Source organism: Hyperolius riggenbachi, chromosome 4 (genome assembly GCF_040937935.1).
Source record: "Hyperolius riggenbachi isolate aHypRig1 chromosome 4, aHypRig1.pri, whole genome shotgun sequence".
NCBI lineage: Eukaryota > Metazoa > Chordata > Amphibia > Anura > Hyperoliidae > Hyperolius > Hyperolius riggenbachi.
In genome coordinates, this window is record NC_090649.1 from 152,715,248 (window position 1) to 152,731,574 (window position 16,327).

General features: G+C 41.3%; 1 protein-coding gene across 2 annotated transcripts in view; it reads left to right on the top strand.

The window, feature by feature from the left end:
• The window catches only part of NYAP2 (neuronal tyrosine-phosphorylated phosphoinositide-3-kinase adaptor 2), a 209,574-nt gene that overhangs the window by 161,848 nt on the left and 31,399 nt on the right, over positions 1-16,327 (top strand). For both annotated transcript variants that reach the window (XM_068279253.1, XM_068279254.1), the window contains one exon: positions 8,724-9,815. In XM_068279253.1, the coding sequence (XP_068135354.1) occupies positions 8,724-9,815 (1,092 nt within the window). The remainder of the gene's footprint in view (positions 1-8,723; positions 9,816-16,327) is intronic.

Sequence of the window (16,327 nt, forward strand, 5' to 3'; positions counted from 1 at the left end):
TGGTGCTTAAATAACATTATGGATACAGCCCATGTACCTGTTATGAGCGCATGTTTACAGGATGATGCCGGCCAGCCCCTCCCTAAGAACCTATTACTTTATCTGTGCAGTTTGTTTTTTATGTGGCTTTATTGAAACCTGTGTCTGTTTGCATTTGCTGTTGCATGAGAGCGTTAAACTTACGGCACTAAATGTAGGTGGCACAGGCTTAAATAAAGCCAAAAAGCATGGAGATTAACAGGTGCACAGGGAATGGCCGGCATCTATATATTTGCACTTGTGGCGGTCATATGGGATGGTTTTTCAGGTGCATCAAGCATATACAGGAATTACCAGAAGTCATTGACCCTCTAGTTTTCTGGATAGGTTTCACCTCACATCCATTTTTGCTGTTGGAAATTTTTTTGAAGCTCTCTCAGCAGGGTTTCACTCTTTTGTCCTATGCCCTCTCCTCTACTTATAACCGAACACGGTGCTGAACTAGAAGCAGAGAGGTGTATCTGTAAAGCGTTCATAATGAAATTGCTGCTGAAACATATGTAATTGTTTTGAGTGACAATAATGCCAATTGTGTACATAGGTTTATAATCTTAGACATTCTACACTAAGAGATCACATTGCAGATCTTTTAGATTCTAAGCTAATAATCATGTCAGCAGAGAAGAAATGTAAAGTTCACAGACTTTTAAATTAATGCATGAACAGTGTATTGGTACCAGTCTGTGGCTGACTAAAGCCTCATACAATGACAAGTACAAGGGCTGCCACCCACTGGGATAAGGACTTTGTCCCTTTGGCAACAGATCGAGGCTGCTGACTTCTTTCCAGACACATCACTAGCCTGCAGGCTACTGACATGTTCTGTTGCTAGAAAGGTGAAAGGAGGTCAACTATGGGGCACAAGACCGAGTGCATGGGGTGAAGAGGTTGACTATAAGAATGATGATCATTAGTAGTGATATGCTGACATTCTAGACAGAACTTGGTGAGGTGAACCATTCAAATGCCTTCTAACATTTTACTTTGCACTAATTTGGAACTTGAAAGTTAAGGACAGATGCTAATCCAAAAAGACTGTCCAGAGGGTAAGTGGTTGAAGGGTAGGTGTCCTGCACATGTACTAGATGGTGTACCCCTCAAACAGGAGCTGCATTTCCAGTCTGTGTTTTCCCTACTGCTACAGTGGGGATCAATGATAACACAAAATGCTATTGCAACCATGTGCTGCAGTTACTGCTGCTTAGCAACAAGGAACATGCCTTACAGCCAAACTTCTGTCTTTTGAATTCCATCCTGAGCTATACCAGAAAGTAGTGTAGAGGCATTAACATAGCCCTTGGGCCCATTTTAATCAATTAGCAAATCTTTGTCCCCACACAGTTCTGCACGTTACATATGAAACATTCAGAATTTAGAAATATTTTTCTACATGATATATTGAAATTAACACAAGGGACATTGCATATGTAACCTTGCTACTATGGTTCCTCTCCTCCGCAACCATGGGACTAAATATACCTTTGTCAAAGAAGCAGCATACGGTTCTGAGGTTCTCATAGCGCAAAGTTCTTGTCTGAGGAGACACTTACAATGAAGATGTAAGGCTGGTAATTGTGAAGGAAGTGAATGTATCCTGGGGGGGGGGGGGGGTGTGAGTGGTTTCATCCTTGCTCCAGGGCATTCCTTGTTTTACCTCTGATAAAATTTCTTTACTCAAAACAGAATGTGTCCTCTTCTGTACAGAAGCAGTTCATATGCCATTTAAAAGGACATTAGGTTTGAAAGTGAACCAAATATGCCAACATCATGCAAGTCGCATAGATGTATTTTTATAGCATGCTTTCAAGAGACTGATTTGTAAATGTAAACAGACATGTGCTGATGAAGTGATTCACTGATTCACTGACATTAGCTATTTACAGTAACCTATTTTCATTTTAACAATCAATAAGGGAGATCATTTTTGCAGTCTTACAAGTGTTCAGTAATATTTCAAATACATGTTCTTGTTCTCCTGAAGATTTTTCCGATTTCCTATATCATCAGTTCATTTAGCTGTCCCATCTTGTATTTTGTGGGGTGAACAGCTTAAAGAGAAACTCCAACCTAGAATTGAACTTTATCCCAATCAGTAGCTTATACCCCCTTTTACATGAGAAATATAATGCTTTTCACAAACAGACCATCAGGGGGCGCTGTATGACTGATTTTGTGCTGAAACCCCTTCCACAAGAAGCTCTGGGACTGCGGTACTCTGGGCAAACTGCCACAATGTAACAAGGTTCACAGACAGGAATTAGCTGTTTACAGCTGTCTCTAACAGCCAAAACAGCTAGGAGCAGCTACATAACCTGCCCACAGTAAAAATGTCACCATGTAATAAATGTCAGAATGTAAATCGGAGAGAGAAAAGATTTTACAATGAGCAAACACTGACTAAATCATTTATACATAATTATGGTAAAAAATGAAGCACTTTTTTTACTACATTATTTTCACTGGAGTTCCTCTTTAACACATATTTACAAGGAAATCTGTGCTGATGGAAACAATATAAATACAAGTTATAGCGCCCTAGTCTTACACAAAATAGCAGAACGTAACACAAATTTACAGACTATGCTCAAGATCTAGTCCAAGGAGGACAGATCTCAAACTGAAGGTAAATCAACAGTCCACTTTTGAGAAAATGAAGCTGTCCTGCAGATTCATAAGTCTTCAGTCTTCCCTTGATGTGTGACCAATACAAATTTGCATACCAAAAGGTGAAAAGATATATAGTGTAATTCTGTATTTATTCTTGTACCCGACATCTTTCCTCATGAATAAAAACTCTCCTCCATCTCAAAACACTCTTGGACCACCAGTGTCAGGATTCTCCAGTGTCGGGTCAGTTTCCCCCATGTACCCTGGCATCCCCCTTTAGATCAGAGGAGCAATTCAGCGCATTAGGTGGCCAATTCTTCCTAATTAGACAGTATGCTGCTCCAAGTTTTTTACACTTTAGGAGAGCACTTCTGTCTGCTGTGAAGTCCTATCCTGAAGTGTGAGGGAGGATGGAGTACACAGGATGGCTTGATTGCTCAAAAGCGGATGGTTTACCCTCTGTTTGGGTTCTTTTGTCCTGGGACTTAAGACTGTGAGCGTGGTCTGTACATTTGTATGGCTCAAACACAGTAGTTTCCATTATGTGGTCTGAAAACAGAGCTCAGTTTTCAAGTTTATAGTGCATATGCACAAACTTATTCTGAGATGTGTAGGAGTAACTCCAGGTAAACTTTAAATAGGTTAAGTTGTTTTGGTTGCACGAGGGGGACCTTCACAATGTTAGGATGGTATTTTTAATATTTTTGCAACAATTATTGATGTGGGGGAGCAACCATGCAAAAGAGGATCCTGGTGTTCCAATGCCTGTAGTCACAGTAGCCAAGTGACTAAGCAGTCACAAAGTCCATATAGGCCCCAGCTCGGGCCAATTTTATTGTTTTTGTCATTTTAATGACTTCCTAAAGAGCTATGTTTTACTAATGGTGGTGCCTTCCTATATGGACTTTTTGACTATTTAAATGTTTTGGCAGATAAGAGTATTATGTATGTTTACAAAGTTAGTTAGCCGTTCTGTAGCTCAGATCCAATGGCAAATGCTGACATTTCCTTTTAAGGAATCAAAACATTTTTTCCCGTTTCCTGTACTTGAAAGTTACTTTTTTTGCGCTTTACTGAATAAATGTAGCATTTCAAAATCAAAGCTGTTTTTTTAAAAGATCCATATGCAAAAATAAAATCAAACACAATTAATTATTAAATTAATGCTATTTTATCCTGAATCAAAGCCAGACACTACTAGAGCCAGTAACATATTTTATAGCAGAATAAATCCTGTTCACCCTATATACCCTCTCAGTGATTTAGCCTATCAGGTCTGTTGGTGACTACAGAGATGACAGTATAACAGCAATATTTCTATACAGCTTTGTCGCTTTAGCTATATAAAAGCTACCGACTGCAGTGAGAGTAGGAATTACTGCATCTGCAGCATGAAAAAGCTTCAAAGCCTCTAATCTCTCTGAGCACCATATTTCAATCAAACTAATGCTGTATACCGCTGTTATAAGGCATAAAGCACTAGCTAACACTGCAGCATATACAAAATCTGGACATATGCATACAGAGTAACTGAAGGCCTTGTAATATGATGGGCGTCATCGTTTTTACATTTTAAAAATCCCAGTAACCTGGCTGTAGTGCTTTGGTTTTCATAGTGCAGCCTAGAGGCCAGCTATTGCACTCTTGGATCTGTGGCTGACGGTTACTGCAGCTATGCAGGCCCGGATTTCTGCAAAGGCCAAAAGGCCATGGCCTAGGGCGATAAATTTAGATAAGATCAGAAGGGCGACATGACTTGGAGAGAGAAGAAGTCATATGTCAAAGTAAATCATCTCCTCTGTTCCTGCAGCGCAGCCATCCAGCGCCCTGCTCTGCACTAATAGCTGAATTCCAGAGTTCCCCAATCCCTGCATCTCTCACTTCCTGATGTGTTATAACAATCAGGATCAATCATAACTGTCACCTGATGATCCAATTATGATCGACATACAGTACAAGTGGATGTGAGAAATACCAGGGATTTGAATTACAAAGCAGATAAAACTAAGTTCCGTGAGTTCTAATGCAGGCATTCACAAACATTTCTGCTAGTTTCTTTGCCTTCTTTTTTACAGCTGTGACACTGACCCCAGCAGTTGTAAATTACACTTTCTTATCTAGCCGTAATTTATTGCTTTTTTTTCTTCCTAGCCAGTGATCTCGTCTCTGCTTAAGTTAACTCTTTCCTGACTCATTTTCTGTCCGTCAGCTCCGACCATCTATGAGAACTGCTGCAGCCTGGAATAAAAATGCTGTATGCTTTCCTTTCATTGCTAAACTGTCACTGTCACTTGAGCTGTTACTACCTCTATGCTAGTGTGTATGGTTTGGCATCCTTCTGCTTTCCTGTAGCATTAGAGCATTCTACCATCTTAGCACTAAACAAGGGAAGGATTGGCCCTACAAAAACCGCACCACCAGATATGTAGAAAATTACAAAATAGCCTTTATTAAACCATTCAGTAGATAAAACCATAAAAACAAGAGCACAATATAAATAACAATGTCCTCAATGAAGGTATGGTAAATCAAGAGCAATGGTACACATGAATAATATGAGCTGTGCAGCAATTCACACCGATAACCGATGCATGAGGGAGATGCAGGGAGTGAAGAATGAAGGGCCCTTGCACGTTTGTCCCCCTGTCCAGCTCCACCGGTAAGCCTCTCCTCTCTCCGCACTCCCACCGCACGGACTTCCGTGACGCTGGGTTCACAGCCCTTTACGGCCCTTCACACCCTCCTTTCCGCACTTTGGGAGTCGGATTTGGCTCCTGTATGCACGGTTCCTTATCCTGCTTCTTGTGAAGCTCTCCTTTTATAGACACACACGTCACTCGGTGCCTTCATGCTGCGGGCACTAGCTATTCACCTTCCCCATGCTCTGTGATACAGGCTTGGCACAGGGGATAGATACTGTCATCCCCTTTGCACATCAGTTCACTCACTCTGTTTATTCCCACAGGTCATCCAGCTGCACTTCATTCTTCACTCCCTGCATCTCCCTCATGCATAGGTTATCGGTGTAAATTGCTGCACAGCTCATATTATTCATGTGTACCATTGCTCTTGATTTACCATACCTTCATTGAGGACATTGTTATTTATATTGTGCTCTTGTTTTTATGGTTTTATCTACTGTATGGTTTAATAAAGGCTATTTTGTAATTTTCTACATATCTGGTGGTGTGTTTTTTGTAGGGCCAATCCTTCCCTTGTTTAGTGCTATACATTGATATATTGGCCTTTCTGCACACGTTATTTAGGATAGTAGTACATTGGTTTATCTATTAGCCTGATTATTCATTATGGTTGATGGTGCTCGTCCGTTCCCTTGATTTCTTCATTCTACCATCTTAGCCATCAGCAAAAGCAGAGAGTTTTGAATCAGGATGATACCATTTATTGGCTTAAAAGAAAAAGAGTAAGCTTTCTGCTAATAAGCCTTCTTCAGACTTTGTTCCTGTATAGTGTCTGTATGTTAGAGCACACCACTATATGTACATTCAGCATTCAAAAGAGATACGTAGTTTTTTTTTTAGCAAATATAAATAAATGTCATTCAGATGCTTTAAAGTGGAGCTGAACTCTTGCACAGGACAGAAGGAAAACAGAGAAATGCACCATGTATGTATTTAGAGAGCCTTTAGAATTCTTCCACATCTGTGTCTTATCACAAATTTGATATCTTCCCTGTGTCACCTGACTGCCACAGCATATAAGCTTATTTTAAAGCACAAGATGTTAATATATTTGCTTCCATGAAAGTTGGAATTAGACACACTGTCTATTTATTGCAGGATTTGTATCAGCTGTAACAAAAATGTTTTTATGTAAAGGTTATGTTGTTGCGTATCTTTTAGAGCAGAGAGGAAGTTCTGAGTTCAGGTCCACTGTAATTACAACAGAACATCCAAAGTGGGTCTTGACAGGATGTTTGCTACTTACCTGTTCTCTGTTTTGGATGGGCTTCTCTCCATTGCTCTGCCCTGCCACCTGTTTGTGGCTCCGACTGCAGCCAGTCGCACAGAGGACAAAGAAGCAGCGCATGCTCTGGCCACTCACGCTCCCTGTCACCTGTTTGTGGCTCTGACTGCAGCCAGTCGAACAGAGGATAAAGAAGCAGCGCATGCTCTGGCCACTTGCGCTCCCTGTAATTTCCTGCTCCTGCCCAGATGTGCACAGCAACCGAGGCCAGTATAGTGTTATGCATTCTTGACAAGTACCGATCATACATCACCGTAATTTCTCAAGTATGCATGCCCAGAACACTATCGGCTGCTGTGCACATTCGGGCAGGAGCGCAAATTTCCATCGTGAGAGGACAGAGCATCCACTGATTCTTTGTTCAATGAGGGGCACAGCAGCACAACTGAAATGAGCCCATTCAAACCAGTGATCGCTAGTCAGATAGTTGGCCAAAATGTTATTTGGTGGTGGTGGTGGCGGGGGGGGGGGGGGGCGCATGGTGACAGCAGGCCTAGGGCACTGGTGAGTACAAATCCGGCCCTGCAGCTATGCATAGCTCCATTGAACCATTAAGGGAAACGTGTACTTCCCGATACATCGTTGGACTTCACAGTGGTCAGATGGAGGCTGGACAGTTTAATGTCATTTTTGACAGCACTGTGCACTGCCTTGCCTTGGAGCACAAACATTTTTTAATTTTCTTTTTACCTCCCAAAAAAATGCCAATAACCCTTACTTTTTCATGTAGACTGGTAGAACATGAGGATTGTGTTTTTTTTTTTTGTCAGAAATTTAATAAGCAGGGATAGGAAAGTAGAGACATTCAACAAAGGACACATATTTAAAGGATAACAGCATAATTAGCATGCAATAATAGTATAATAATATTATCGGCCACTCCATTATTATGCTAATTGAAAGATGTCCTTTTAAGTTTCAGTAAACATTATTACTGGGTTGAGTAGATGTTATAACATCATGTGAACTTTCCATCAGTTCCATCCCATCAGTCATATACCCAGTAGCCTTGTGTTGTAACTCCATCAAGGCCGGGCCAAGGCAGAGGGTGGAGAGGCTTAAGCCACAGGGCGCAGTGTAGGAGGGGGCGCACAACTCACTCAGCTATCATTCTTCTATTGTTTTTGAAGCAGAGAGAAATAAGAAAATGGGATATATGTCAGTGACTGCAAGCCAGATAACTAGAGATCTGGAGGTGCTGGAACAGTTGAGGGCCCTGGGGAGCTTCTTAGTCTAATAGCAATCAGTGTGTGATGGCTGAGGTGGGAGGGATGGGGGGCCGGACTTGGGCCCATATGCAATTCACTTTTTCACCTCCGTTTTCTCTTAGGAGACCATTTTTCAACTTCAATTTAAAATAACTTTGCAATGGAAAAAGTACCAAAAAGTAGGTGAAAAAGCATTGTGAAAATTATTTTGAGTATTTTTTTGCTTGCTGGTGGTTTAAAACGCATTTTATTTACAATTTGTGAAAATATCACCTAGGAGAACACTGAAAAAAAGAATTGCATATGGCCCCTGGTATCTCAACCTTGGGTGCTGGAGGACCTTGTCCTTGCTCTGATAGAGACTACTGTGTTTGGCATGGAAATGTTTAGCCCCTATTAGAAGGTAGTGCACTAGGCAACTGCCTAACATGCCTATGCCTAAAACTGGCCCTGCAAAAGATAGCTACAGGTGACATCTGAATGTGTATTGTAGTAATAAGTTCTAGTCAACTCTATCTCCAAGCAAGAAAAAAATACATTGCGCCTGAAGGGTATCTTCCTTCTTCTACCTGTCCTTGAAAATCATCTCATATTTGCACTAAAGTGCCTGTGCAAGTAAAGTGCGATGCAGTACCATTAATACTACTTTAAGGTACATGGTAATTTTATTAAAGAAAATATTTACAAGAATGGAGAAATTCAAGTCTTGGTATTTAGAGAAATACATTCATTATGCTTCCTGGAGGTTTATTTTAAATGTCTTTAAGAACTGTATTATTTTGCTGCCTATCTCAATGTATGTGTTTTAGAATATATATGCTTTTTTTATGTGTTTTAGAATATATATGCTTTTTTTAAAACAAAGTTTCCTTGATTTTCTAGCGGCATCCAAGCAAAGGCCTCACAGTGATGAGTACACAAAGAAGATCCCTCCACCAAAACCCAAGCGGAACCCAACAACTCACCTTAGCACATCATTTGATGAAACATACATTAAAAAACATGGCCGCATGAAGGGCAGTCTGTTTAGAGAACTATCATCATCTCAGCTCAGCAGCCATGCCCTAGACCGAGATGATGAGCCTGTTTATATAGAAATGGTTGGAAATATATTAAGAGACTTTAAAAAAGATGAGGAAGACCAGTGTGAAGCAGTTTATGAAGAAATGAAATATCCTACATTTGATGATGTAGGTCCAGACGCCAGGTGTCTTTATGAAATGGACCACATTTCTTGCTCTTCTCAGTGTCCTACTCCTACAGTGCCTGATTTAGAATTCACCAAGTCCTCAGTGCCATCAACTCCAAAAGGCCAGACTTGTGACATCCCCCCTCCATTTCCAAATCTACTTTCTCAAAGGCCTCCTTTATTGGTGTTTCCACCAGCACCGGCACAATGTTCACCAAATTCAGATGAATCTCCTTTAACCCCTCTCGAAGTGGCAAAGCTTCCCGTACTGGAAAATGTGGCCTACATAAAGCAGCAAAATGCTGGTTCACCATCTTCACATTCAGCACATGTTCCAGGGCATCAGAAAGGGGAAAAGGATCAGGCAGCAGTGGCGCATGGAAGTACTTCATCTGGGCATTCCTCTTCGCCACCACATGCTTCAGCCACATACAGAACGCAGTCTCCTCATGGTTATCCTAAAAGTCATTCTGCTTCTCCCTCTCCTGTAAGCATGGGTAGGTCACTGACTCCTCTAAGCCTCAAAAGACCTCCACCCTATGATTCTGTGCATTCAGGAAGTCTATCAAGAAGTTCTCCATCAGTGCCTCATTCGAGTGGCAGAAACACACCACAAGAAGTGAAGTTAATCAATTCTTCTAGTAGTACTTATTGTGCATCTCAAAGCAGCTCACGTTCTAGGACACCAACTAGTCCCCTTGAGGAATTATCAAACCTATTTACCTCAGGAAGGAGTCTGCTGAGGAGGCCCTCCAGTGGAAGACGTTCTAAAGAGCCTTCAGAAAGTAAGTGTAACACTCAAAATACAAGATTCAAACATATATATATTTTTACCATAATTCAATGAAAACAATGTTCAAAAGACCACTATCACAGAAAATTGTAAGATATAAAATCCATGTGTATGCATTTGTGCCAGTGTAAAATGCAATGTAAATGTATTTTTTCTTATGTCGCTGTCACTTACAATAGATTGTAAAAATTGAGCAGATCTGACAGGTTTTGGCCTAGTCCATCTGCTCAAAGGGGATTCTCAGGGTTGTCTTTATTTCAAAACCACATCAAATACAATGGAAAAACAAGGGGATGGAAATTAAGAACCCGTTTACTAGTTGTGCAAGAATGCAATGTTTCTGTCTTGCTGCACACAGTGACCACATTGTTACCTAGTTAACTGGGCTGAAAAAGACATGTTTCCATCAGGTTCAACCTTCTGCAATAGGTACAACCTGCTGGTAGTTTCCAACAAGCAAGCTTAAATTTGTATATTAAAGTGAAAGTGTGCCAGTTTAAAAATAAAAAAGTCAGATACTCAACTAAGGAGAGGGAAGGCTCGGTCCTAATGAGCCTTCCCTCTCCTCTCACGGTGCCCGGTCCCGCGCAGGATCCCGAGTAACAGTATTCGACCAGTTCGGTCAAATACTGCCACTTCCGCCACCGAAGGGATTTTTCGGAAGCCTTCTGGAGCACTCGGGCTCCCGAGGACGGGCCGCTCCATAGTACGCATGCGCGAACGTCCTCTATGACGCATACACGCGTGGGTAGTATGGAGCGGCCGGTCTTCTGGAGCCCGAGTGCTCCCGAAGACTTCTGAAGTCCCTGCGGCGGCGGACGCGTATGGGGGAGCCAGCGCAGCACCGAGGGCACGAGGAGAGGAGAGTATCTGACTTTTTTATTTTTAAACTGGTACCCATTGGCTTTAATGTTATGTTAAATTTAGATTTTTCTCTGGTGTAAAGACAGCTGGTTAAAACTGGGGGTTAAACCAAACTTTTTGACACGAAGTGTAGCAGATGTGTTCTCATAACTGTATTTCTCCAATGTTCCCTTACTGCTGATCATTATCAGCTACTAACGGGGACCTGCAGAGGGATGGCAGCATTGTACTGCAGGATATTACTGTCTGATCCAATCGCTTGTCCATGTTTGCCATTATTGCTTTTCTGATGGCAGAGCTTAAACTATCAAATGACAAACACCACTGAAAACGAAGAGGATAATGAAATCTAAGAAAACTTTTATTAATAAATTATCACCTCTGTGGCTTCATATTTCTTATGGAAGAGTGTTAAAATACTGTATTGGACACTTCTTCATCTTTGATAAACAACTAAAATATCAGTTTAAAGTGTAATTTATAGTTTAATATTTCTACACCCATGTAAAGCCCCTTTGCAGGTTTTACAGCCAGATGAGAAAAAAAACTTCTCACTCTATTCATGAAAGACCAATTTTAGTTATGTCTAAGTTTTTTTTGTCTCATCTGTAGTCATTTTTTTAAAAGAATCCCATTTTCCATTAAGTTTGTACTCTGTAAAACCTTAATCGGGAAACTTGGACAAAGGGCAAAGCTGAAAACTGGCTATTGCAAATTTACTGGTGGTGTTAATTACTATGCCCCCTCCAGGCCACCATGAACTCAGGAAAGATGCAATTCGGCGGCCAACTATTGCTGGCGGACGAATTGCGCTGTTTTGTTTGTAATCTGGGCTCCGTCTTTAGTCAGTGACCAAATTACCCTCCGAGCGCCGCTATAGCTGTAATTTACATTACAGCCTATGGCGGCACCTGGCAGCGCCCCCAAATGTCTGGCGCCCATTTTGCCTGCCTAATGTACAGCACTATGTAATAATAACCTTGCCATCGTGTGAGGATTACCGGCAAATGCTATCGCCCATTCCTTCGCGCGATGGCTGATCGTTAGGGAACATTACTCAGGCGAAAGCCTGAGCGATGCTCCCTGTTACCGGGCAATGGGGAGTGAGGTTTACGCTGTGGTGCTGTCCTTCAGCACCACGGCCTCACTCCCCACACATGCGCACTCACCTGCCGAACATCGCTGCCATCTTCCGCTGCAGCATCTGGGGGTCTCCTGATCCCCAGAGCTCCATGTCTGGTCACCGCACACCTTAGAAGCCCCCCACATAGCTCTGCCGGGCTCCCCTGTAAACATACATACTGCTGCTGATTGCCCGACACCTCTCGCTGCAAATTCTGTTGTGTCATTACAGTGTATCTATCACTGTAATTACTGTCCACATAGGAGCCTGGGCAAAGCATCTTTGAATCTGAAGCCAGGGCTCCCCATTGGTCCGCTGTCTGAGCCATTTTATTGCTTCAATAAATGGCTTAAAATTTTAAAAATATGTATGCCAATACCCTAAACAGGTAGATTGCATATTCTGCACTAACAGCACTATTGTATGATACCAGAAAGTTTAAGAGGTCCTGATGTCTACTTAGAATCAGATATTCAACTGTAAATCTTTCTTTTTACACACATCAAAGCCCTTGAAGATTGGTATGAATATAAATATGTATTCAGGATGTAAAATCACAAAAACATGTTTAATCCAGATTAAGTAAACAATCAGATCCCAGTAGAGAAAGCAAATATCCTTGGCTAGCAAGGTCGGGTTGGCCATTCATCTCAGTTTGTCTGTAGCTGTATATCAGTAAGATTTGGAGGCAAAGTGCAATTAGCTCAGTGGTTATGGTTACAATTCCCAGGTTCACCAGTGGGCGGGGATGGCCAGGGAAGTGTGTCATCCTGGAGAAGACAGGAACATTACTGAACACCTGGATCACACAGTATTTGGCTCCATCTAGTGAATAAATAAGAGATGCCACATCTGGGGCAGCCAGTAGAGTATTCTGTATATAGCTAGCTGGATAGTGCACTGGTTAAGGGCTCTGCCTCTGACACAGGGGACCAGGGTTCAAATCATGGCTCTTTCTGATCAGTAAGCCAGCTGAACATGCGTAAACTTGCGCAAGACTCCCTAACACAGCTACTGTCTATAGAGTCTAAGGAACACCGTATAGAATATTGTTTTATCTATTTTAAGGTATAAATTGAAGTATAGTTCTTGTTAGCAGCGGAGTGCCACAGATCAAGAAATGATTTATATTCGCCATGTAATTTGTTCAAGTTGTTTGATCCATCTTGAGCCCAAAGGTAATCATCCCTATGATGAGACAAGAAAAAAACAGACAGCACTAACTGCCATCATCTATAAACACACCCACTTACAATATGATAGGCTAAAAGGAAAGGCTTTCCGGACCATGGCCCTGACATCACGCTGTGGGAGGGGTTTCACTACAATATCAGCGATACAGACATCCTTGGGGATCTATTCTAGGAAAAGTAAAGATTTCTTGTGGGAAAGGGATCTCGGCTATTGATTAGGATGAAGTTCAATCCTGGTTTAAAGTTCTTATTTAAGTTAATAAGTGTTATGTTTTATGAATTAGTGATGAATTAGTGATGTTGCCTAGTTAAGTTGCTTGAGGCACAGCGATTAAACTGGTGCAATGTTCTTTGTGAAACATTTCAGAAAAAGTCAGTGCTCCTTTAATGTGTTTTAGCAATAGTAATACAGTAGTGGTAGCAGCAGTAATACTTTTGCAGTATGATGTAAGCAATGCCATTTTCCATATTCCTCTTACTTTAGATTTTCTTTAACTGATCCACTTGGGAACTGTACAAATACTTTGCACTGATGCACAGGGAACTTTACAAATACACTGATGCACAAAGAAGCTAAACTGTGCTTGAAAGACAAGAAAAAGAACCGAGAGCCAAATCTGGTGTAGTATGTTCAGCCAATATGGGAAAAAAATGTAAATGAGAATATACTCACAAGTGTGGGTCACCACGTAGGCGACCACTGTAACGGCAGGTGGGGAGAATTATGACCTGACCCCACTCAGGTATAAAAAAGTCGCTCTCTATAGAAGGAAATGGGGATACACCCCTCCACCTAGGGTGGACAAGATATGAGTAAATTTGGTAAATAGAGGCGCCAAAATAGGATAAGATAGGTTAAAAACTGTTTAAAAGGAGGGGGTTGGTGGAACCACTACCCTCACTAAAAATGACCAGGCTAAATTCAAGCCGTAGATGATACAAAAATATTTATTAATCTCCAAATACAGTGCCTGTTTTTAACCTATCTTATCCTATTTTGGCGCCTCTATTTACCAAATTTACTCAAAGAAGCTAAACTAACCATCAGAATATAATTAAGAATTTAGTTGGTTAATGTTTGGAATGCTGCAGGCTTTAAACAAATGCTTAAGAAAATTAATTTTCTAGAGGGTGCGGCAGCATGATTGTAATTTAATGTTATGCTAGTTATGTTTAATAAAGCTTTCTGAGTGACCTAACCAGGCATTTGGAATCCCATTGTTTCTCTGTACTGGAAGTAATTGCATTCAAAACCTTTCTGTGTATGAGTTGTAGTGCTGCTTCAGAGATTAGCCAAATAGGCTGGCTGAGCTTTGTTGCTACTTAAATTGGGGCATGAGGTCATCTTATCCACTTAAAGTGAACCAGAGACGAAGCACCCTTGTGTATTTTACCATAGAAATCAGTGGGAACATTAGAGAAAACATTTACCCTGCTCTCTGTTCCATCCTCACTGCTAAAAGTGTCTGTTATCTAGCTGAGATAAGAATCCCGGACTGAGCATTGAGTCTGGCTTTGCTATAATGACTCAGCTATAATGATTCCTGAGCAAAGCCAGCAGGGGGCAGGCTTGGACTTGAAGACAGCAAAGAACACAGTCTCAGCTATAATTATTCTGTAGCAAAGCCAGACCGACTGCTTAGTCGGGATTCTTATCTTAGAGGTGATAACAGGCAAATTAAACAGAGAACAATGTAACAAAGAGCAGATTAGGTGTTTACTGTCATGTTCCCACTGATTTATAAGGTAAAATACATGAGGTTGCTTCATCTCTGGTTCTCTTTAAGATCCATATTATACGGGGCCTAACGAAAAGTATTAAGTCATCATTTCTAGATCAGTGGAGATAGAATGCCACACTGGAAAGAATGTCGCCCAACACTGAGTCAAAAAAAAAAAATTGAACAGGAAGTCACATGACCAATGACTAGATTGTCTGTAGCAGCCATGCCTCAATTTAAATTATTCACATGTGCATTAGTATGGAATGAATCCGCCTGCAATTAATGGCAGTATTCCAAACTTGAAACAAATGAAAGGCTGCAGTTCAATGGTGTGCCTTTACTTTGACTGTGTAGAAGTGACTTTAATGTGTGTGCTTGTTACAATGCATGAACCTTTATATTACTCGATGAGCTGATGCATGTTGTAAGTAGATTTAACTAATGATATTCAGTGTCGAAGTTCAGTTCATTGAAAATTCTTTGTTACTGTGCATTTCTACATTACTGCGAATAGCAGCAACAAGGGCCGACATGTAGCGTAAGTCATGCAGCTCATTATTTTGATGTGGTTAGTTATGTTGAATGTGTAGTTAATAACAATGAACTACATTGAGTGCAAACCACAGTGCTTGTACAACAAGATTTACATACATATAAAAAAGGGCCAAGCAAATATTATGTATGGACTGAGATTTAAAGAGGAACTTAATCCAAGGAATGAACTATATCCCAATCAACAGCTTATACCCCCCTTTTTCACAAGAAATCTTTACCTTTTCTCAAATGGATCCTCTCGGGGGGATTAGAGGGGGTTGGGCTGTATGGCTGATATTGTGGTGAAACCCCTCCCACAGTGTGATGTCATGACAGTTAATTATAAACTCGTATTTTGTTGGTATATGGTTCCTCCCCACATGGCTAAATTTAACAAAGATATCTCACCAAATTGCTTTAGAGGATGTAGCACTCTAGGAACCCATTACCATATTTGGTGGAAATGCACCAAGGTGCGCCGTCTTTGGCTAAGAGTGTGTACCTGGGCCTCCTCCCTCATTAACAAACCAGTCCCCAGGAAACCAGCTCACACATTATTGGGCCTCCTCTACTCTAACCCAACCAAGGCGCAGAACTTGCTTATACGACACATCTTTACCACTACTAAACTTACCATAGCAGCTGCCTCTTCTTTGAAAAGCTACGAGCTCGGCTAGAAGATAATATAACTAAGTTCAATAGAATCTGGGCGCCCTTTATAGACTACCTTTTGGGCTCCAAACACAGCTCCTGGGTGAGTAACCTTTGAATCTTCTTGAGTCCTTGACCTCTCTTCGTACTACTTGCAGAGTCATGGGGCTCTCCTCGTCCCATATTCTCCTCTCTCCTCTCTCTTCTTTCTTTTTCTTACTTCCCTCCCTCTACTTTTTTGTTCTTCCCCTTGCTACCTCTCTTTTGATCTCTGCTACATGATTTACCATTTATCATTGTAACCTTACCCCTTATATACACAAGATGTACTCGCAAATATCCCTACCCTGCCTTCACTGGAAGACAGGCTCCACTAGTGTTTATTCTACATTATGGGGTACGCCCCTGCCCATCC